The sequence below is a fragment of the Nelusetta ayraudi genome, unplaced genomic scaffold (genome assembly GCF_046127955.1).
Source record: "Nelusetta ayraudi isolate G7.1 ecotype Tasmania unplaced genomic scaffold, CSIRO-AGI_Nayr_v1 ptg000022l, whole genome shotgun sequence".
NCBI classification, from domain to species: Eukaryota; Metazoa; Chordata; class Actinopteri; order Tetraodontiformes; family Monacanthidae; genus Nelusetta; species Nelusetta ayraudi.
Window position 1 is genome coordinate 1,987,557 of NW_027466072.1, and position 23,824 is coordinate 2,011,380.

A 23,824-nucleotide genomic window follows, 5' to 3' on the forward strand; every position below is an offset into this window, starting at 1 on the left:
CTTGGAAGGAGCTTAGCTCTCTAAATCCTACTTTGCTTTGCCTGGAAATCCACATAATGCAGCACGTTTGGATTTGCAGGTATTGACTTTGGTGCATTTCACAACATTAAGACAGTGTTAAACGGATCAGAGTTTGGGAATGGGATAAGGGTTGCTGCTTAGGTCCCTACATGCTGGAAGTCACCTAATAAATCTCTACATGATCGCTATTTTATTCAAGTGATGAAATGCTTCTCTTCCACTGAGGCAGTCCCAAGGCTGGTTGTGGGCGGGCCTCTTGTTTTTGAACCAGTTCTTGTCTTGACAAAGAAGTGAGTTACCTGGACCAAACAGAAGTTGATACACAAGGTAGATTTCTATTTTCTTTTTTAAAAAGATGCATCATGCAAATAGCAGTAGCACTTTCTTGCGAAGGCAACTTTCCTATTGACCCTACAGAAGAATAACATTCCATTGAAAAATAGAATTAGCTGTTTTTATCAACTAATGATTTAGTTATTTTATTCTATTCTATTCTATTCTTTCCCCCAAAGTATCTGACCTCATCTCCCAGACGCTTCTTTGCAAACAGCCGTCACCCACAGCAAACGAGAGCAAATCTCTCCACAGAATTATCAACAACACTGGGTTTGCAGGACTTCCTACCAACAGCCGTCTGACCCGTCATCTGGGTGCAACGTCCTGTTTTGGGTCAGTTTTACCATCACAAATTTCCGCTGTCTTGTCAAGTTATAGATGAGCTGTCTCCAGCTGGGTGGCCTGGCTGAGAAGAAACACACACGTGAGCCGCTCCGCAAGCACCAGAAAAAAAAAAGTGCAGACACACGTGCCTGCACTTGTGTACTCATATACAGTCCATAATGCCGTGTCGCGCACATAGGCACACTCAGCCTGCGCGGAATAAACTCCAGTAAACGAGAGACGCTGGAGGCCTAAACACAGCTGGAGCGTCTCCTGCGGTGGATGTCAGGGTCACAGATGGACCCGGGACCGGAGGAGGGGGAGTGAGAGGACAGCGGAGGGGAAATGGGGGGGCTTAATGGGGAGAAATGAGGATAAGGTGGATAGGGTGAAGCAGAAGGAGGAGGATGAAGGCAAGACAAGACAGATTTAAGATAACAGAGGAAGAAACTCTCTCCCTTTTTCCGTCTCTTCCATCGTCATTTGATTTCCTGCCCTCGCTGTTTGCTTGGAGTCCTCTTCATCTTCACGCTTTGGAGTTCTTCGTCAAGTTCATGTTCAGGTAGAGGTGGAGCGCATGCAGATGTTTGGAGACCAACTGTATTCTCAAGTCACCTCCTCCTCTCCCCCCCCTCCATCACTCAGCCGGGATTTTGTTGCTTTCACTCTGGTTTGTTTTGTGCATTTTGACTGGTTAGTGAACCCTTGCGCCCCCATTGAATTCTACAACGTGATGACACACTGATTGGCAAACTGTCGGTTTGACAGTTTTCTTGGCAGCGTTATTATGCAAACAGCTTAGAGGGTCAGTTTTCAGCCAGTAGCCATGATGAAAACTGACCCTGCTTTATTAGCATTTTCTTGTTTCAGCCAAATCATTTGTATTTACTGTTTGGATGACAGATGCATTACATGCAAATGTCCAGTTTACTGATGTGAACCCAGATCTGAAGAATAAGCAGCCAATTAAGGAATTATGTATTTATTATATACAATTATTTATTTATGATATTATTATCATTTCGCCCTAAGACAGCTGGGAGAGGCTCCAGCAGACCCCCGTGACCCTGAATAGGAATAAGCAGGTATAGAAGATGAATGAATGAATGATTATTATCATTATGGTATTATTAATACTACTTTGTGTGATGATACAATCATTGATCATTTTGCTCTTAATTATCATATGAATAACTGGCTAGCGGATGATTTTGTCGAGCTAACGCCAGCTCTGCTGTGAAGTTGGGGTCACAGCTGCTCATGACAGTTTTGTGCTCACCAGGAGAACCACTGTGGGTTTTCAGCAGAGGAAATTCTCCCTGGAAACAACAAACCTTCACAGAAGCTCAGTGTGAACCACCTGGGTACAATCCTACCTGTATAACCTTCTGAGCAAAGGAACAGCATGTCAGAAAAGGCGGAGCTTCGAAGCAAACAAGGCATGCAAAGATTTATCTCAATTTAAACAAACTAGCCTTCCAGTCATATCATGCTCTGTTATCTCAGCCAAACCTCCGCAGAAAAAAATAGTACATCGCCCTTAATCCGGATAACATCAGCAGACACAGTAGGAATGAAGAGGCAAGTCCGAACTCCAGCCTCGCTGTGAGAGCTGCCAATCTCGTGTGTATGAACAGCAGAATGCTTAAGCAGACAGCAATCGCGCACAGGTTTGGCAGATTTTTAGTCAGATGCATGTACCTGTCAGTGTTTGCACTGTAAAGTGTGGGCAAACAGTAGAGATTGATTAGAGAGCGTTAGCCATGCAATGCAGTGATGACAGGAGGCTGGAAAGAATGAGCCCCGTGTTGAATTGGTTCAAATGGTCGTGGATGTGCCTGTTCCATCATGTTACACCAGTTAATGATGCAAATTATGAGCAGTGGGACTTTTTGACTAAAGCGGCCTTTAACAGCTGCAAGTCTTATCCTGTGGCCGCTTTACATTCCTTCCTCAAATCTTAATCTCTACAACCTTTAACTTAATATAAAGGGACGGTTGAGCCAGATTAGAAGACATGTTTTCTCCTGCGCGTCACTGTAACAAGGCAAGCTGAGGCCCTCCTGTCAAAAAAGAAAGGTGGAAGGAGTGCAAAGTAATTTGCGCAAAAAAAGCAACTTCTGAAATTGCGGCGGAACCCTCTGGTTTCCATGGTGACAAAGACCAGAGTGAGGAAGTCAGGTGGAGGCAAACTGGTGGAATTTGTGCCCGAGTCCGGCCAAATTCCTCATACTAAACATTCTGTAGTTTATAAAGGCAGATTATTGGAATTGGCATGTTGTTTAACAGTAATGTTGGGCTCTCAACAGTGAGACTGACTGAAAAAGCTTTTCAACAGGAGATTTACACAGTGGATGCGCATGATGAACAAACTTGTCCGTCAGTCAGGAAGCGTCTGCTTGCACCGATTGTGCGTTGGATGGTGGTCACAGATGCACTTCACCTATTGAGGTCCTGTCACAAGATCTGGGGAAGAATGTTTTTCAAGAAACACTTTCATAGTCCAAGGATTGGATTGGGAGAGTCGTCCGTCAACCTCGGTTGTATCCACAGTCAAGTCGCACCAAATTGCAGCCTCAGAAAGACCGTCACGATATGTCGGCCCCCAAACCCAGTTCAATGCAAGGGGTTGAGTCGGGAAGGACATCTGGTGAAAGAAAAACATCAAAGGAAACACAGTAGACTAATCAACTGTGACAAACCTCTGGAGGAAGTAGTTGGAAGAACTGCTTTTCTTTCATGTCTTTCTTGGTGTCAACAACAACAGCGGTTCAAGACTAACAGTTCCAAAAGCACTGCCTAATATGGATTGACAGTGGAAAACACACACACACACACACACACACACACACACACACACACACACAGACAGCGTGTGTTTGAGTAGGTGCAGTGTGGGCAGATGATCTTATAGTTCTCATTTTGCTAAACCAGAGTTTCGCCTTAGTGTCTTCATTGGTCTCTGTGGCGGAATGTAGCCCTGAGTGTGTGTGTGTGTGTGTGTGTGTGTGTGTGTGCCCTTTTCTTTCAGGGTTTAGTTTGCTTTTAGCTGAGGCTTGGTCTGAGACTGTGGAGCTACATTGTCTGTCATCATACACTGTTACCTGTGTCCACATGCCCCGCTGCTCTCACGTGGACTTTTCCATGTGCATTTATTTACTCTCCGAGATTCCTTCCCAGTGCGCATGCCTGTGGCTTTCCTTCCACCGTTACACTCCCGTCGCTGACGCTCTGTGGCGCTGGCTGCCCACCATCCATCCACCCACCCGTCCCTCCCTGTTGTCCATCACAAAGGCGCACAAACCTCAAAGCGCTCAGGTAGACGCGGGATCCCATCCCGCGATCTGATTGGATCGTACCCGAGGCGACATTCGTGTCCCGACAAAGGCAGCAGCAACAGAATAGCAGTAACACAATCTAGAGGCTGGAGCTGGAGGAGCAGTTTAATCTTGTGGCTGGAGTGTAATTTAAACTGCATTAAGTTGTCACACTTTGTGCCTTTTCTTCTTGTCTTCTTTTTTGGACTGGTGTTGCTAAAGGGCTGCTAATGCCGGACCGGCCCTGCCTTCTATTTTTAGCCCCTTCTTTATCCCCTTTGCCAAATCTTTAATCTGATGCACTCTCCCTTTCTCTTTTTGACCACCCTCCTTTTCTTTTACTCATTTTCACGGTCGCCCTCCTCCGCCTGCGCTCTCCTCCCCTCCTGGCTCCTTCCATTGGCCCTCCTCTCTCTTCCCTGCTCACTTTCTCCCTCTCTTGCCCTCCTTCTGTCACAGTGATTAGAGGAGATAGAGGAGATCAGAGAAGGCGAAGGAGGACCAGCAGCACTGACCTTTCCCCTCCTTCTCCCACTGCTCCCTGTGCCAAGTTTGCCTCCTTCGAGTTGTCGTGTCGCTCCTTCTCTTCCCTTCCACCTTTTTTGTCCGCCGATTTCGCGCTTGTCAGAGGAACTGTTGTCTTTCGTCAGTCTTTTTGCGTCCCCTCGCCCGCCACGTCGGGCAATTTCTGAAAGTGTAGGACGCGTATGTGTGTCGTTGGGCTGACGCAACGGTTTAAAGCAAATGCTAAGTCAGAAGAACAAGCAGCAGTTTCATAGGATCATTTCTGTTCATCAGTGTTCACCCCTGGTTGTCCCTAATGAGTTCAATCTCAAAACCCAAAGGACGAATCCCATCACCTGGGTTGTGTGTCGTAGCACTAAGACCGCATGCAGAGGTGGCAAGTAACAAAGTACAAATACTTTGTTACCGTACTTAAGTAGATTTTTCAAGTATCTTTTTTTTGAGTATTTATTAGTTGTTGTTTTTTTTTTACTTTTTCTCCCTACATTTATACACAAATATCTGTACTTTCTAACCTGTGTGTTTCTTTTGTGTTTAAACCTATTTTAAAGAAAAATATTGTTAAAAGTAACTCACTTTTTAACGTTTTTGTGGCTTGAAGTGGAGCTATATGAACGATGATCTTGTGTAGTTAAATAGAAAACTGTAGTGCCTCGGCTTATTAACCAATGTATTGTATCATTAATACCAAGAAATACATCACTTTTACTTTTTACTGAAGTATGAACCTGTAGTCTTTTACTTTACTTGAGTAAAGAAGTTGAACCAGTACCTTTACTTTTACCACGTTATTTTTTCTCATTAGTACCCACACTTTTACTTAAGTACGTACTTAAGTGCTTAAGTACACAATGTGAATACTTTCGCCACCTCTGCTTACAAGTGGACTCGCCCCTTTTATAAATGACAAGGGTAATTGTTGGTTAACTAAATCAAAACAGTGCGTCTTTCATCACCCAGTAGATTCCTTTAAATGTTACACTCTCATCACCATGGGTTCAGAACCGTGCTTCAGCTCAGGTGTCACATCGCCAGAGTATAAATGATCTGTAAATGATCAGAAAACCTCTCAGACAGCCAAACGGGACCGCAGCCTTTCCCAGGCCTTTATTATATAAAAGCTGAGAACCCAGACATAACTAGCTGATGACTGCTTACAGGGGTCCTGGAGGGTCCCTGACCCCGATTATTGTGGTAACGAAGGCTCACAGATGGCGGTCATATGAACTAATCCGCCCTCTCCTGATCCAGCCCCGTCAGTCGCTGTGTTCCAGCCTGACCCTTTCTCCTCCACGTCTCCCCTTCGCCACCTTTTTATACCCGCTAATCACATTGAAATGCCGAGTCTAACCCCGAGGTTTGACCCCACAGAGACCCTGTCGACCATATCACTTGCTGTCATATGAAACATTTGGACACACACACACACCTTGCTAATATTTCTACCGGGGTAGGCTTAACACACAGCCATCAAGATGGATGAAGACGTCGGTAAACAGAGTAGATATACATTTAAAACCCCCATGAGGTGCCTCCCCTCCCACCTCAAGACCAGCAAGTGAATAGATGCCATGCGGTGTGTCGAAAACTTTAAGAGCTTCATTTATATGAGCTTATGCCACTCATGTGTCAGCTTACAAAGTGCTACTTATAAAGTCTAAAGGCACGGCGTGGTGTTTGGTAGATGTTTCAGGAATTTCTACACAAATACACACAGACACACACACACACGCACACACACACGCACGCACGCACAAATCCACAAACACTAAAAGGGTTAATCTGGGGTTCATTCGGAGGTTATGAGCCACAGACAGTGTGTGTGTCCACGCTGGGTTCGCTCAATGTGCCATGATTTGGGTCATGAATGAAAAAGTTGTTGAAAAGTGAGGATCTTGACTTGGACTTGGTGGAGCACACAGTTTATATAAGCACCACTGTAGGTGAAACCAATGAATAACTTCCCAACTTTGGGATGGCAGTGGCCAAGACTTGTAACAAATGAATGGTGGAACACTTTTGTACTCGCCTTTAAGTCACAATATGAGCCTGGCACCTGGAATTTCTCGCCAATTTTGTTTATGAAAATGACTACAAGAGCCCTTACAAGTACCAACATTACCTTAATTGACACAGTGATATCACACAATCACATGACTTAATGGGACATCTGCATTGACAGGACATTTAGAGAATTTTTTTTTCATCACATCTCCATTCTGACAGTTTTGACAAGATGGACCTTCAACTCTGGATGGACTGCAGGGTTTGGTTTTGGGGCTTTTTTCGTGTCGTGAACCACTCTGAAGGGGCGGGGGGGGGGGGGGGCGGGGGGGGGGATTTCTCCTAGCAGCACTATGTTAATATAATTGCAAGGAAGAGGAACATGATGAGACATCACAGGTTTAGTTCAGAATTCCATCATTTGTGATTTCCTAGTCAACGCCCAGCACCTGGATGAATCATTCGCCCTTTGAAGCTCTGCTCTCTGCTTCGAGATGATTTGCTGTAATTGTGCCATCGACTCGCTGATGCAGCTGTTGATTGGTCTCACCCCATGTGGCTCATGGAGTGAGACACATCTTTAGCTCAGCCTTTGTTTCTGTTATTTGTTTTGGTTTTACGCATGACATGGTGTGAACAACGGCCGAGCACTTTTACTGATTTTGCCTCAGTGAACTTGCGAGCCTCTCGATTTGAAAATATCTGACCTTGAACAGCATTTCGCGACATCTTTTGTCAGACTGGAGTTGTCTTTGATGTCGCTCTCTTTCTCTTTCGCAGGGCAATGGGAAATTTGATGAGCCGTGTGCAGGACGGGACTGCAGAGCAGGCTGCAAATGCCTCCCAGAGAAGGGCAGCAGGGTGAGTCAGCGGCCTCATCCACCTGATAACAGCATCACTGTTTTAGTTTGCACGTGCACAAAATCTACGTTTAAGGTATTTGTATTAAAATGCTGAAGAAACAAGATCTCCCAACGCTGGAGATCCAGGGTACTTTTAACAAAAATATGTTATGAGCTTAATGGTTTAGTCGTCCTCTGCATGCTACCTGTTACATCTTGTAACTGTGGTTAGCGTCAGTACTTAACAGTAATTGTGCCTGATTATATCCAAACAGGCCATGACAGCTGGGGGAAAGATTGGTTGACTGATTATTGATAATCATTTTCAAATGTAAACACATTGAGTAAATATTGGCTGTCAATTTTGAAGAGCGTCAAAGCACAACAGGAGGAGAAGAGCACATTTTACACCTTTGGATCATTAAAGTCATTTTATGATTAAAATGTTGAGTAACTACAGTGTGTTCCTTATACATGAAGGCAGGGGGGAAATGCCAGATTTCTGTATCAACACATTTATTTATTGGTTTTATTTAGTGTTTTCTATATTTTCTATCTTCTAAATTATTTTTGCAAAGGTAAACAGAATTCTCAAGTGTGTCGCGTGGCAGAATCTTTGCATTCCTACACTTGCGTTTGCAGACGGTTTATGGCGTCTTTTTCTTTCATTTCTATTAATGAGCAGACAGCGTCCCTGCCTCCGTGTGAATTGCGCGATTCCCCGTGTAAACAAAAACAACAGCAAGTCCAAACTCTCTGTGTTTGCTCGCCTCAGGCTAAAAGCAGACAACCTGTAGCTACACACTGTAGCTCCATCTCTGCCCACCTGTATCCAAACAACAATTACTGTCTGACAGCCAGGCCTACACTTACCGCTTGTCTGCTGAACAACGGTATAGTTAAACGACGCAGTGCCGACCTCTTTGTTGCCCCCCAGGAGCCTGTGGGTAAATGACATGGCCTTGTTGCACCTCTGCACAGGCCTCCTTATGACACAGCTGAGGCAGCATTATCATTCTTTACCTGTTATTGTTTGGAGAGCTTTCAGTATGAAGGTGCTTATTTTGCCTCTTTATCAGTTTTTACTTTTTTCTCCTCTGTCTGCGAGGTGAGCCGTTAGCTGTTAACGGGTGCAGACATTATTAGAGTGGCAGGGTGGCCCACCAACCATCCCCCCTCCAAGATTACAGGTGCTTTAAATGAGGTTGGAATAAAACTCATTTTAGGCTTAAATGACGACGATAAACGATGGGTTGTGATGACTGTCAGAGATCATCTCATTTTTCCAGAGAGAGGAGAGAAGTTGCAGAGAGCGTGTCAGTGCAGTCCGGCTGTGTTGTGAAGTTGTCACTTCATGGTGACGCTGTTTCTATTTTTGAATCCACAGGACCATTTTTAGAATTGCATGCAAATAAATGGCAGCGCCGTCGGCCGTCAACATTTTTAGCACATCTCCCCATCAGACGCATTGTATTCCTTTCTGTGGAGATGTTATGAGCCCGTGTTTGTGCAACTCTATCTTGAGGGTATTGCACTCACCAGGAACATTGTCATCAGTGAGTGAGAAGGAGGGCAGGACTGACAGGTCAGAAGAAGTGAAGCGTCTGCTCGTGTCAGGAGCTGCGCTGTGATTCAGCGAGCCTCTGGTAATAATGGGAGGAATACACACTCCCCTTGTCAGTGTTGTGTGTTCCAGCTTGACAAAGTGGGATTTAAACGTTGCGCTGGGTGGTTAGCTCCATTGCTAATGCTAACGTCAGCCCCTGTTCCCCTGAGGTGATGCATCTGTGCCCAGCACAAACACAGCGTCTGTTGGTTTAAGTTGTTTTCCATTATTTATCGCCACAGGCTTTTGGTTTTTACCTCAACTTAAAGTCCCACGAGGGGCCTCTGCTCAGATGTTTTACTTTCCTGACATTATATGTGTAACACACTGGATCCATTAGCTCCCATAACATCCTCTAGTAAAGGCTAAAGCCAGCGGGTCAAAGGTCAGTGTTGAGAATGACGATGGATGGTTTGTGTGTCCTCCAGCAATGCCGGGGTCAACGCAACTACTGAGCTTTTCAAGTCGCAGGGAGGTCAGGAAGGATGGGGCGGTTATAATAACAGACCTTCATTTATTGATCTGAACGAGGACATAAAAATCCCAGTTTTGATTTCTCAACCACTAGATTCTGCCTTAGTCAAGTTAGCCTTTGTACAGCGTAGATACTGTAGACACGTTTGTTCGTTTTTAGTACCAGTCGGAAAGGCACAACGAAACAACAAGGCAAAAACAAAGCAATTTTTTTTTTGTATCTCATTCGTGGCCTTAAGTCGAGATAAGTGGAAAGCAGCATCATACAGTGTCAGGTAAAGATTTACCAGTGGTCCAGTGTAACTTATACACACACAAACTATTTTATTTTTGTTTAGTTTTTTTTATTTGTCAAGTGCAGTTTAATGTCACTTAACTCTATAATGAAACAAACGTACAAGTATTCTTCAGCCACGAAAGCGTACAGGTGTCTTAGTAAATAATAATAAAAAAGTCTATATTCAACCTTTTTTAAAAAAAGAAAATCTGATTACAGGAACAAATTATAAGTACGTTACAATGCTGTTCTGTGGACATATGCAAATCCATCCATTCCTAAGATGATAATAGAACAAAAAGCAAAGGCTGAAGCTCCACCTGAGTAAATGCATGAAAGAGCGTGAGAGTTGTCGCAGGAAGAGAGCGGCGCACACTCACTCTCAAGCACGCCGTCCCAGACAACAATAGGGTTGGCAGGGATAAAGAGTGAAGAGAGAAGAAAGGAGAGAAGGCAGCAGCCACCCCATAAAAAAAAAAAAAAAAAAACACGGTGAGGGTAAAGTGATAGTGGATGAGTGTCTCGGTGGGATGGAAAGATAAGACAGCAGGGGGATGAACCCCCTCGGCGGGGCCCCCCTGATGAAAGACCGTCTCTCCATCTCTGAATTCCTTCACTTTAATCTGAAACAGGTAGAGACGGCGTAAGAGAGGAGAAGCCTCGGCTCCATCCCTTTTATGTCAAAGGAGATGAGAGCGGGAGACTCAGGGGCACGTGGGCACAGACGTCATCAGATTCCTCGTTGCCTTGTAATTGGAGACGTACAGAAAAGTGGGTATTTAGCCCCGTGTTTGCAGTAGAGTCACGTGGCTTTAGCTTCCTGCTAACGCTGCTGCTTTTCAAATTAGGAGGAAGGGGGATAATAATGCGTCTCTGGCGAGGCACTGCCACAGGTGGCAGTCAGCCCAGAGCCCTCGGCCAGCTGTAGCAGCTTACCTGGGAGAGCGACAAGTGCCGTTTGTGACATCACAAAGGGGCTGATTGGTGGAACTGGGAGTTTTACCTGTTGAGAAAGTGTAGCAGGCGCATGAGGTCATGATCGAGGAGGATGAATGGAGAACGGAGAGCGCAAGCATGCCAGCGTACATGGCATGGACACACACACACACACACACTTGCACACACACACGCACACACACACAGGCTCAGATTGCACTCACTTTCTCAGTTCTGGCAGCATCACAAGCCTGGGACGAGAACAACGACTTTGATCTCTCTTTTTTCTGATCTGTGAGTCTACCTCTCACCTCTACCCCCCCCCCCCTACCCCTCTCCCTCCCACCCGCCCTCCTCGCCTCACTCCATCCCTCCACTCCCTGTCGTCCTCACTCTGTCCATGCGTTCCCTAATGTGTTGTGTTTGTGATTATTAGGCTGCTCTGGGTTTCGCTGAGTGAGCACCGCTTGCAAGTGAGTTTTTTCGGGGCCGATATCTTCACTTGTGTGCATTTGGATGTTTGTGTTTGTGCGACTGCGCGGGTTTGTGACTAGCTGTGTTTCCATGGCGCAAGACCTAAATATGGCAATATAAAAACTGGTCATGGAAACACTTGAACTTGGAAGAACCTCTCAAATGTGGCCGAACGGTTTTGACGCTCTCATCAGGTGGTTTTTCAGACGTATCCATAGTGAGGTCAGCGGACGTGACGTACGGGGTCACGTCACAAATTTACTTCAAGTGAAAATGGCTCGTTATGTTTGGACGGAGGAGGAGACGGAATATTTTTTTTTACAAGTAATCAAAAGAGCAGAATACGACAACCATTCTTGAACAGCAAACAACATCGAAATGCAGATTTATACCAGAAGTTTTGTACCTCCGTCCTCCTCAAAGTGGGGTCTCGCTGGACGAGACTTGACGAGAACTACGGCTTATGCACTTCACACCTTTCAGTGGAAACACCTGCAAATTGCAATCGTGCTTTGTTGAAATTTTAGAAATATCGCTTTTATTTTGAAAAAAAACGTGTGTGTGTGTGTGTGTGTGTGTGTGTGTGTGTGTGTGTGTGTGTGTGTGTGTGTGTGTGTGTGTGTGTGTGTGTGTGTGTGTGTGTGTGTGTGTGTGTCTCTGTATAGTGATGTCCCTACAAACCAGCCTCAAGCAGCGGATGGTCTTATCACACACTTAGGGGCCCCTACATGGCATTTTATCTGGAGGCTCTCGCTGCCATTGAGGCGGGCGACTAAAGATGGTGGAGGTCCTTGTTTAGGCTACGCGCACACACACACACACACACACACATCCATACATCCAAACTGCACAGACAGACTCACACGTGCACGCTGAGAAAATGGTGGTGAGCAGCCATCTTGCCTCCTCTTTGTCTAAAACATCTCGACGACAAACAAAAAGCCGCCGGCTTGTCTTTCAGTCCGAGCGGAAAGGACGGGAGTTGTCTTTGAACACACGTGCACACACACACACCTGACACTCATAGATACTCCCTTTAATACACCAGCAACAAAGTTCAGTCCTGGAGAGGTCAAAGGTCACAGTCGAAACAAAGAGCAGGGGGAGGCGAGCAGATCACTGCCATAAGGATGACAAAACGCTGTGTGTGTGTGTGTGTGTGTGTGTGTGTGTGTGTGTGTGTGTGTGTGTGTGTGTGTGTGTGTGTGTGTGTGTGTTTGCACAAACAGGTGTGCATGTGAGTGTGTGTTTGTGTTTGTGTGTCTGTGTCTCAGTGTGTTTGTACATCTGCGTGTGTGAAAGCTGGAAAGCCTTTTATCGTTCCTCTACTTTCATCTCACACTCTTTTTTTTTTTTTTGTTGCGCTCTGCAATTTTCGCACATTCGTGTTTTTCTTTTCTTCCGCCTCTTAATCTGTTTTTATTGCTTCCAAAACTTTTTATCAATGATATGAAGATGTTTTGGGTTTTTTTTTTTCTTCTTCCTTTTTTTAAGACTCTAACCAGGAAATAAACCCTCGCAAGATCAGGCCTGCCCCTGATGGCATTTATAGTGCGCAATACTGCCATCACTTGATTCCTTTGAGAACTTCTCTCATGTTGATGGAGGCTGAGTCAGTCGCCTTATGAGCGTGTGGTGGACACTTGCTCGTCGTACTCTTAGTTGTTTGGTTTGTGTTTACTCAGATTATTAATCCAGTGGCGATCACAAATTTTTATTTTATTTTAACATAAATCTGCTAAATAATAGAATAAATGAAAATAAAACCATTTTTTTTTTTTTTTTTTAAATGCTAAAGAAAACGTGACTTGCAGAGGCAGAGCTGCTGCATGCTGATGTGAAGTACCGTCATGGAAGCTGCGAGTAAACAGGAAGATAAGATATAAAAGCAAATGTCAGGCGAGAGCTCTCATCAACCAATCTGCTCTCCTTTTGTCCACAGCACAGGAACTAGACACCGTCTGGGTGATCTCATGTGTCTCTCTCTCTCTCACACACACACACGCACACACACACACACACACACACACACACACACACACACACAAGCACGCACTCTCGCACGCGTCCACGTGCAGGAATGTGCACAAGTGGTAATTACCCATTTTACTGGCCCTTGTGATTTGATGCCACGATGACGGCACAATTATTTATGACATCTTCAAACCTGCACATTTGACACCTGCACACCTTCATTCACGAAGCATTGACCTCGCCTTGGCCAGGACTCGCCTGTTAAACGTGTCGATGCTCACCAGCCTGTTTGCAGGAGGGGTCGCATCCGTTCAAACGGGAGGGGGGGGGGGGGGGGTACTGTCGCGCGGACCTGGAAAGAAGTTTTTGGACACCTCATGCGTTTGTGATGTACTGCGTCGCGCTAAGAAGCGGTCCTGGGTCTCTCCCAAGCGCAGCTTATTTTGGTGCCGTCGCCCACATGGATCCTCATGATGTCCGTGCTGCACTGTTCCTTCCTGCTCACAACCGGATGCTTCGGCAAGATGACTTTGTCCTTTGCAACACGTGGACGTGGCTGCTGTTGGGGCTGGCGCACATTGATGAAGATGCTGAACGCACACACAGAAAACTTTGTGAGAACCTAACTCCCAACTTATAACTTCGCTTCTGCCCCTACTGCCCCTACCGAATGTAGACTAAGCTGAAGTGGAAATGTAATCTTTATTTCTCGTGTTTCACATTCTTGCTCGGCGCTGTCGTCAACAGACGTCGGCATTATTTGTAAACAAGGACTGAGGCCAGGTGGGAGACATCAGCTGATGTTTTCTTCCCCCCCCCTCAGTCCAATCCGCAGCATGGGTTTCACTCTCGGAGGCACTTGCCGCCAGAGTTTAGAAAGTGTCCTTTCGCAGACGGACACTCTAAAGTGTGAGTGAAATAGTCTGATCATGCTGCACCGGCTAATGCAGACGTCAAGAGTTCATTCCTAAATATTTATTTTGCCGGGGGAGGTGCAAAACTTCCTATTTCAAGCACCCAGTTCAGATTTATTAGCAACCTTGAGTGGACGATCTCAATGTTGGTGCAAAATGGGAACTGGAATATGGTCATTGTTGTAGGATATGAAAAGCCATGAAATAAGAAGTAAAGAATCAGTTCAGTTCGTCATCAATTCTTCACCCAGTGTATCAGTAGATATTAAAACGGTCCGAACGTCTGGTCGTTTGATTTAAATTGTTCTTTTCATTGACTTTTAGAGCATGGAAGAAAAGTTTCCAAAGTGTCCGCTGGCTGTGAAATCAAGCTGTTCATCTTAAACACAGTTTAAAAATGTCGCAATTTTATTGACTTTTATCCACAAGTTTTATCATTTTTTAGTTTGTCTCCTGTGTGGGTCTTAATAATAGATGCTTCTATCATTACAACGAAACTTTGTGACGGTTCCAAGATGAAATCTTGACTGTATACACGATTCACCTTCATCCCTCAACACAGTACACTGATGGAGATGAAGATAAAGTGGGAAAACAGTGTTTAGAGACGTCTCCAGCCTAAAGTTGGTGAAATTAATCATCGTCAGTCTTCCTCTTCATTGGCTCCACAGTCACATCTGTGCAGTAGTGCTTGGAAAGGGCCTGAAGGTTTAAACAAGCCATACCTGCCAATTACACCTCCCGTTAATGTTCATGGCTTGACTTCACCTCGGGCTAATTTTTAAAGTTTCCAAACCATTCCAACAGCAGCATTTTATCAAAGTTAGAATAAATGGTGTTCAAGGAATTTTTACGCAGGCCTCAGATTTGCTTCTTAAGGCTCACAGCCTTTTGCTAATGAATTAAAAAATAAATAAATAAAAAAACGTCTTGGACTGTAGCTCACTTTCAGTAACAACACACGCCACAGTTCTGTGACATCATCACCGTGGGACAACGAGGCCGGCGAGCTGCTAATGGGGTTTTTATTGGGGGGGAAAGCACCTGGATGAAAACAGAGAACAGGTTGTTTGTTTAACGGCGGCCCATTACCTCAAACAGATGAGGTAGAGAGGAGGGGTGGGAATCATTTCCATGGAGCGCAAAGGCAGAGAGCACACAAAGGTCCTGGAGGAAAGTAGTGACAGGGACACTGAATGCTTAAAATAGCTGATGAATTAATCACACGTCAGTCTCACAGTACAGTTTGTTTGTTTGTTTGTTTGTTTGTTTGTTTGTTAAAGATTCCACAGCAGTCTAGAAGTGAGGATCACATTCATAGCTGCAGTGTGTGTCATTATTTTTAATCATAGTAAATGTGTAAATGTCCCTTTTATATGAGAAGTAAATGTGTTAATGCCAAATGTGTTTGTTAAATGAAAGGCTTGCGGGTCTGGACACCTTTTAGACAGGCAAAACTGAACGTACGTTCCTAAAGTGTACTTTAGTGCAGTACGCGCTTCATTGTTGTATTTTTCTTAACATTTTTGCATTTCCTGAAAATATAACCGGTGTAGTTCTGACAGAAAGAAGCAAAAAACACACAGATAAAGGTAGATATAGATGAGTGTGTGTATGTGTGTGTTCATTCAGTGGTGGACAACCTTACAATTTTAGTTAATCCAAATTATTGTGCAGGAGAATTCATGTTTGTGTCTCAAAAGGTTTGTCTTCATCACGGAGACACAATCTAATTGAAATTAATTTGTTGTTTATTGTTGGCTGGATTTGGATGTGTTGCAAGGACAGAACAGTACAGGTGCAGCATGTTGGTAAATGTGGGTGACTGCAATGAAATAAACTGCACTTGGAGACTACAGACTGATTCTGAGTACTAATCAGTACATTACAAATGTGTGAGCTGTCCAAAAACTCCCCCCCCCCATCACTGAGTTTCTTTGACTCGACAAAGAAGATAGTGCATAAATACTAACATGCCTGCGCTACGGATCCCAATTTTTCCTGCGCAGGACAACCACGCCTGAGAAAAGTCCGGTTGTTTGAGGAAAGGCTCTCAGTGTGAGAGGCGATTGGAGACACAAGTGGAGGAGACAGCGTAAGCATTGGCGTCCAGCGAGGAGAGGATGTTGCTCTCACTTGTCTGCATGTGCCCCTCTTCACCAGCCCGCTCTCCCATTTCTGCCGGGCGCTTCGGGTTCTGCCGAGTCATGTGTGCGCTCGGATGTGGCTGGGCCTAAAACTGGGTTATCACGCTGCCCCAGTGATTTAACCAGCGCTCAAAGACCAAGTGTTTGCCATCCCAACCCCCTCTGTGCTGCCCTCATCAATGCCCCCCAGTGAGCATGCGGTGTGACAGCTAAAATCTTCCCCCTTAACACTCCAAACAATGAGTCCTGATAATTCCTCACAGGGCCCTAGGGGTGGGTGTGTGTGTGTGTGTGTGTGTGCGCGCGCGTGTCCGTGTCTGTGGGTTCACGGGCGACGCACGCGCTGGTTTTCACATGCGTGGCGGCTAGAATGTGTCTGTCCAAGCACTCTCCTCTATCAGGAAGTGAGGTAGGAGCCGATGGGAGCAGTAAGTCCAGAGAGCTTAGCGACCCAGAATGGGCTTCATTGTGTCCTTTGTGCAAGAGGGGATTTGTACCTACAAACTGACCAGTCTGCTGGAAGATGATGGGGATGGAAGGTGTGGAAGAGCCGGGTGGAGAGCCGACATGCTGGCATGAAAACAGAGGGGGATGCCAACTGGCGAGGGTGCGGTGGAGAAACTGGTGGGGAAGGAATAAAACTTGCACCATGAATAAAATGGTTTTCATACGACGTGTGAGCTGCTTTTAAGACTTGGTGAGGACCCTTCTAGCACTTGACACTCCAAATGAGCAGCGGGGAAATTTTAGATTTTTTTTTATTTATTTATTTATTTTTATTAATTTTAAAGATTGAAATTCTGAACTCCTCTTTGTGGCTGCTGGTATATATTGAACACGGGTGTGATAAAGATGTGAATTAAAGTTTCTAATGCTTGCTTGCAAAGCTTCATAAGCTTTAGATCATATTGATAATACCCAGTACATTTCCCTCTCATGGACTTTGGTGCATAATTTGCATGCAGGCTAAAACATGTTTTAAAAAAATGCTAAATATGACCTGTTATAAATGCACCTTGTAGTCTGTATCGCATGCATGTTGATAGAAACGCATGGCCTGCAGAGTTCACATGTGGAGAGAGAGCGCATGCTTAAGATCAGTGAGCGCTGCGCAAGGGTAGATTGCCATCTAGTGGTTCTTCTTGGAACAGCCCCACTGTCCAGAGGAGCTGATGTCATAGAACACCAACCTTTGTTTCTGCTTTATCTTCCTGGTTTTGTTCCCTTTCGTCCCTTCTCTTTTATCTCCCCCCCCCCACCTCTGCACTTCCTCTGTGATCGTCCCGGTACACCACGTTTCCCACGTAGGGGAATAAATCCTTTTAAACTTTAAGAAACTTCATGAACAGTGAGCTTTGTGATAGAATAGAATAGAATAGAATAGGAGGACAGTTAAACAGTGTATATCTTACTTGAAATTACTTATTGCTTATCAAATGTAACTTTAAAACTTCAACCTTTTTTACAGTATATATACAAAATACTGCTATTTTGTTGGAATGATGGGCTGTGAAGGTTCTCAGTCGTCCATGTCATCTTAGTCTTGAAAGTTAAGTTTCAGCTTTCCTCGAATAGAAAAGCAGTGCAACTAATTGAAGACAGAAATCGTTCAGATAAGCATGCGACCCACTGCAATTGTCTTGTTCTTGGATCTTTAATCTATTTTAAAGCAGGAAGGTGATGAGGCGTCAAGGAGAATCCATATGTTGCTTGTGTGTCACTTGGTGCACTGCAACCCCAACAAACTCTATGAACTGTAATCACATCAGCTGGCATTTCTTCTATGTGCAAGTCCCTGTTATCTGGGCTCTTATTTTGCAGAAAACCCAGTGAGAAGCTTAACATTTGCATATGCTTGCCACACTGTAATGATGCAAAGCCTGTTGGAAATTGGCTCGGTTTCCCTCTAAGTGTGATTAGGTAATAGACAAAAGCATTATTCTTGCATGTTTTCACCTCAGCTCACACTCCACTGCACCTACACCAGACACATGAGACTTAAAATAGAGACTTGGAAAAGCAGGGGAGGCTTTAAAGAGCTGACCTCAAATAAAACCAAAGACACGTGTTGTGCTGTTGAACGCTTGGTGGGACATTCATTGATTTGAAATTGGAGATATAAAAAGAAACCTGTGGGGAAATCAACTGAAAAGAACGGATGAAATAGGATGAAAAAGAGTGATGAAACAGAAAGAAAAGAGGCGTGAGAGAAAGTTGGACTCCTACATATTTTCCCTGGGTAAAAACCAGGTGTGACAGTGAGATTGAGCCAGACAGCTCCGGCAGCCCGCCTTTACCTGGCACAGCCCCTTCATTAACTGCTACCTTGCTGCCCTGAGGTCACATGGACTGGAGGTAGAACTCGCACCCCACCCAAACCCCCCCCACCCTTAAAAAAAATCACATGTTAGTCAAGCAAGGCCAGTGTGGGATTGAGTGGACAAGGTGTCAGGGACAGATTAATGTTTTTTGGTTTTAATTGTTCTCCTTGCAGTTTTCATCTATGATGATCTATGATGTGTTTTATGCACTGGAGTATATTTGAACAATTGTGTGAGACTTCACTTTAGTTCCAGGCAGAATGGGACCAATGCTGGACAAATTTGTTTGCAGTTTTATGAACAGAATTATTCTCACGATCTATTATTCTGATGGCAGCTGACCTTTGCTGTTGTTTTTATTCTTATTAATAATTAACAAGTTAAATTGTGGCTGCAGGCAGCGCTGTTATATATGAAAAAGACCAGGTGTGGAGGCCAAAAGTACCTTCCTTTTTAGATCGTGTGTGTGTGTGTGTGTGTGTGTGTGTGTGTGTGTGTGTGTGTGTGTGTGTGTGTGCGCGTGTGCATGGAACTAATAGAGGGTTATGTGAACCTTTAACTTGTGTCTAATGAAGGGTGTGCTTCTCCTGTGCACATACATACAGTATGTCTGCGTCATGGTCTGCAGACTCTGCTGCTCAAACTGTGCAAAGTGCCACAGTTTTAACATTTAATTCGACATTTTTCTTCATTTTCAGAGGTAAAAACAAATGTAAGATTAGAATTCAATTGTGTGCAGTCATGCAACACGTTTGTGTACAGCATCAGCTCAGTGTCAGTTGTAGAAATGTCCCTCTAAAGGACTTGTAAGTGCAGGTGTTTACTAGCATGAATGCTAAATGCATGCTAAATGCTAACACTCCAAAAACTCCATAAACACCAGCCCAAGTTTACTTCCTGGTTCACATAGCATCACAGGCTAGCAACTTCATGTGCAGAATTAGACATGCGTTTTCTCACACGGAGGCACAACAGGTATCTCTTACTAAAGCTTGTAATGGATTTCAAAACATTGTGTTGTGTGTTGTGCTTTGCCTGCTGTGTCGAAAAAAACACACATTTTACATTTCTGAGCCAATTTTTCCATGTAAACTTTGGATCCGGGCGACTTTCCTTTGACCCAGGTGCAGACATCTGCAGCGTCTCCACTCCATCCTCCCTCCATCTGTCTCCGCCGTTCCTACCCTGTTATACTGCTAAACATATCAGATAATGGCAGGTTGTCACTAGTCCGAGCTCTAGTGTGAACAAAGGTGTGAGTCCTAAACAAAAAGGCGACTCCTCACCTGTTCACTTATTGCAACCTTAAATCACAAACGCAGCACCTGTCAACACTGGGTTTCTACTGCCGCCATGTGGTCAGAATTGGCAATGGGGCGATTTTTTTTTTTTTTTTTTTTTTCCCCAAGAATTATTATAGCATGACGTTATTTATTTTATTTATCTTCTGACTTTCCAGTTAGATGGTTCTCAACAATGGATGAGGGCGACTGAGAGGGCCCTATCAGCCGGATTGGTTTTCCAGACCACCATCGAAGCCAACATGCCGCTACAAGCCCACATAAAAAACTTTACCAACCCTTATGAAATTTGTGAATAGGAGCCACGGTCATGTGTTAACATCCCATATACGAGGCAGCAGGAAAAAGCGCGTCCACCAGTTGGGGAGCCCTAACTTTCCCTTCTAACTTGTACACCCTCATCAAAATGCACCCTAAAGCAATCCCCAACACTCAGAAGCAGAATGGGCTTCCTCTTCATGTGTTCTTGAAATAATCCTGCTCGAAAATGATGTGTCAGTGTCGCAGAAAAGGAGATTGATAAAGTTACAAGATAAAGGTTTTTTCTGTATATTTACATCTGTGACATATTGAATAATTGCACCGCTGCATTTATGTTTAGGTTATCAGAGCTTTGTTCACAAGCACTCATTTAGTGTCATATTCAAAAAAAAAAGTATCCGCGTCCATGTATCTGTGAGAAGCTTGACTCTGAATCTGCTGCAGTTTTCTTATTTGTCTGTTCATGTCTTCTTTACCAACCTCAGAATGTGACCATGTATTTTCTGTCTTCCCGGCGCAGGGACGTCCAGGGCCACTTGGTGAAGTTGGTCAGAGTGGACCAGAAGGGTCGCGTGGGGGCCAAGGGGCTCGAGGGCCTAAAGGAGAGAAGGGTCACATTGGATTAAAAGGGCCATCTGGTCCCAAAGGAGACAAGGTGCCCGGTTCAGTTCTGATCTTGGTTGAAACGCTGGTTTTATTGAATAAAAGGTTGGCAAGTCAATTAATAACCACCTTTCATTCAAACTACGGTATTTCCTGTTTAAATAACTGATAGTGAATATTAGCTTTATTTTACTGTTGGAAAACTAATGGCAAAAACAATCAAGTTTCAATTCACGCCAAAAACAAACAGAACTGTAGAATTTGCAGTGACTTGTGTTCACCACCAGGTGTCAGCATTGAGATCAGTTATGTATTTTTCATCAACGCAGGGGCCTATGGGTGTGCCTGGGTTCCAAGGAAATGATGGAGTCCCCGTAAGTAATGCTGGACCCGGGTCAAATCCAAGAAAATGCAAAATGTCCTTCATGGGCAAATTATTAGTGTTCCTACCTTGTATCACATCTTCATTGGTCATTGCCACTGCAATAGGGCCACCCTGGTCAGGATGGAGGCAGGGGACAACCAGGAGTGGACGGTTGTAATGGGACCATAGGAGAGCCTGGGGATCCTGGCTATGGGATAGGAGCACCTGGATATCCTGGCCCTGCTGTGAGTACCAAGTTTTAGGTCCCTGTGTGTTACATTATGTACATCAAACCTCAGATTTAGAGGCGGTGGAGTGAATTTCCATTACACGTGACAGATGACTATGGCATCTTTTCCTTTAACAGGGGCCCCCTGGGTTAAAGGGTCCAAAAGGAGAGCCTCGTTTCGTCTCTGGGGATGGAATCACGGTAGGGTCTCCACCTTCTGCTCGAGGGAGCTTCTTCTATGAGGACGAGACATTGGTTCTGTTTTTAGAGCACACATTTGATTCTGTTGGCTCATTCGAGTTAAAAACAACTTTGCCTTAAATCTTCCTCTCCCATCTGTAGCACCTGTCTCTGTATTTTGTCTGCTTGTTGTTCTGCCACTGACTGATGTTGTGACTCATTGCTCACTATGAGTTACCAGAAGAATGTGACAAACTTTAGCCAACAGGTGGTGCTGCAGCAACACTGACTGTTAGATTTAAGGTGGCCATGACCAAGTCCAACCCATAGCATATACAAGAGTATTATTTTCCCATGTTTGATTGAAATCACCAAAGCACAGACACAGTATGGATGTTATGATTGTAGATGACTGAATTACAAAAATAGTTATGTTAATTTTTTTTTTCTTTTCCTTCTCACCTCTGCTGCTGCTGCTCAGAGTGTGCCTGGTATTCCAGGACCCGACGGTGCACCTGTAAGAATGCCTTCTTTTCTAACCCTGTGGACCAATACCAAGTGCATATAGATTTCAAAATAATGAAGAAACATTTGTTGTTGTTTTTCTTGGGTAAATCATTTGTTTGTTTGTTTTTATTTACAGGGTATCAGAGGTCCTGACGGTCCATCCGGTTATTCTGGTCCCAGAGGTCCTGATGGACCCCCTGTACGTATACACATTTCAGCAACAGTTATTTCAAGTATAAATATAAAAATATACAGCCCACAATCCAAAATCTGTAATTTCTCCTCTAGCTGTAATTTCCTTATAAGGAACTTTTTAACATGTTTATAAACTGATCTGTAATAATGTTTTTTTTCCTCAGAGATTGCCGCCACAAATAATCAAAAAATGGTTAAAAATTGGTTCAATTTATGTGATTATTAGCAAATATAAATGACATTCTAGTGTTGAATTCTTTGCTTGATTTATGTTTTTTGCTAGGGCCGACCCGGTCCTCCTGGTCCCCCAGGGCTAATGGTAAGTTAAAAATAATAATAATAATAATAATAATAATAATAAAACAATGTCGTTCAATGAGACCGCTCACTCTTCAGATTGCATTGCTGTTAACATTTTTTGTTTTAGGGAAGCCGCAGCGACGGATATCAAGGAGAGAGAGGAGACAAGGTAGGCTCTGTTCACTGAAGAGCTCATGTTGACTCGCTGATACATAGAAATTCAGCTTTACAGACAAGTAGCGGCCTGATGATGCAGTTAGAGTGTAAAAAAAAATATATAGAATCCGTCTCTTGTGTTACACTTGTCTGTTTAATTATGAATTTCCCACCGGAGAAAGACGGAGATGGAGCTTATTAGTGCATCTCTGCGATAACCCTCAAGATAGAATGAGCCTGATTGATGTGCCAGAGAAAGTATAAAGAATCCAACACAACAAGCTTTGAATTGCACCTGTAAGGAACATTTTTAATTGTTTCATTGGCCAAATAAATTGCAAATTTAAATAAAGATTGTTTGCTGCCCAAGAGGTGGAAATTCAGTTATGTGATGTTAAGTTAAAATGAATTGGGTAAAACAATGAATTTTAACAGTACACTCAGAGTGAAAAGTTGTGGTTTTTATACTTTCTTGTCAGCTGCAGGCTAACAACAAGCTCAGAGTGTTTAAAAAAAAAAAAAAAAAAGTCTTAATAAGTGTCTGAGTGTGTTTGCATGTCTTTTGTTTTGATTCATCGGTTGCATGATTTGATTACACTGGTGGTGGCTTGGCAACCTGCTCTTCTTCCGTCCATCCTTAACCCCACCCCTCCCCCCTGCATCCCTGCCTTCACCCTCCCTTTTCCCGACCTCCAGGTCATTGAACTGTTTGTTGCATCCTGTTTCCTGTATGATAAAAAGACCACTTGGACCCTCCACTTGATTCAGTCTGATTTGTTCCTCTAAATGATCCGTGGCCGCCACTGAGACAACTCACAATCAACGACAGCAAGCTTGTACCCCTGGAGCTCCAGTGTCTGGAGTTATACTTTCAGTTAGATCATAGATGATGTCTTCAGTTTAAATCAATCAAGTACTGATTAGAAACAGGTCAGACCAAATCATCTGACCTTCTGCTGGTGATGTTGTTTGTAAGTTGGCCAGTGGCATCACACACTTGATTCTTGATTTGCAGAGTCAGCTCAGACATTTTCTACTCTATATTTGGTCTCAAAAATAAGTAAATGTATCGCCGCTGGATCTCATCCAGGCTTAAAATAATACACTTAATTCGTATAGCATAACAAAAACAATCCACCTCTAGTTATGAATGTAGTAAATCTCTGAGCTGCCACCTGCTGGGTGATCTGTGGATGGTAACTGGGTGCTGGAATCACTTGCTCCTCCCTTCAACGT

General features: G+C 44.1%; 2 protein-coding genes across 2 annotated transcripts in view; both read left to right on the top strand.

The window, feature by feature from the left end:
• Positions 1-23,824, top strand: part of col4a6 (collagen, type IV, alpha 6) — an 88,778-nt gene that overhangs the window by 42,610 nt on the left and 22,344 nt on the right. Inside the window, exons 4-12 of the mRNA XM_076027866.1 lie at positions 7,308-7,388; positions 20,575-20,709; positions 20,987-21,031; positions 21,147-21,266; positions 21,389-21,451; positions 21,912-21,947; positions 22,074-22,136; positions 22,416-22,451; positions 22,560-22,601. Of these exons, the coding sequence (XP_075883981.1) occupies positions 7,308-7,388; positions 20,575-20,709; positions 20,987-21,031; positions 21,147-21,266; positions 21,389-21,451; positions 21,912-21,947; positions 22,074-22,136; positions 22,416-22,451; positions 22,560-22,601 (621 nt within the window). The remainder of the gene's footprint in view (positions 1-7,307; positions 7,389-20,574; positions 20,710-20,986; positions 21,032-21,146; positions 21,267-21,388; positions 21,452-21,911; positions 21,948-22,073; positions 22,137-22,415; positions 22,452-22,559; positions 22,602-23,824) is intronic.
• The window catches only part of ankrd46b (ankyrin repeat domain 46b), a 29,036-nt gene continuing 26,766 nt past the window's right edge, over positions 21,555-23,824 (top strand). The window contains exon 1 of the mRNA XM_076028062.1: positions 21,555-21,559. The gene's annotated coding sequence lies outside the window, so the exon portion shown is untranslated. The remainder of the gene's footprint in view (positions 21,560-23,824) is intronic.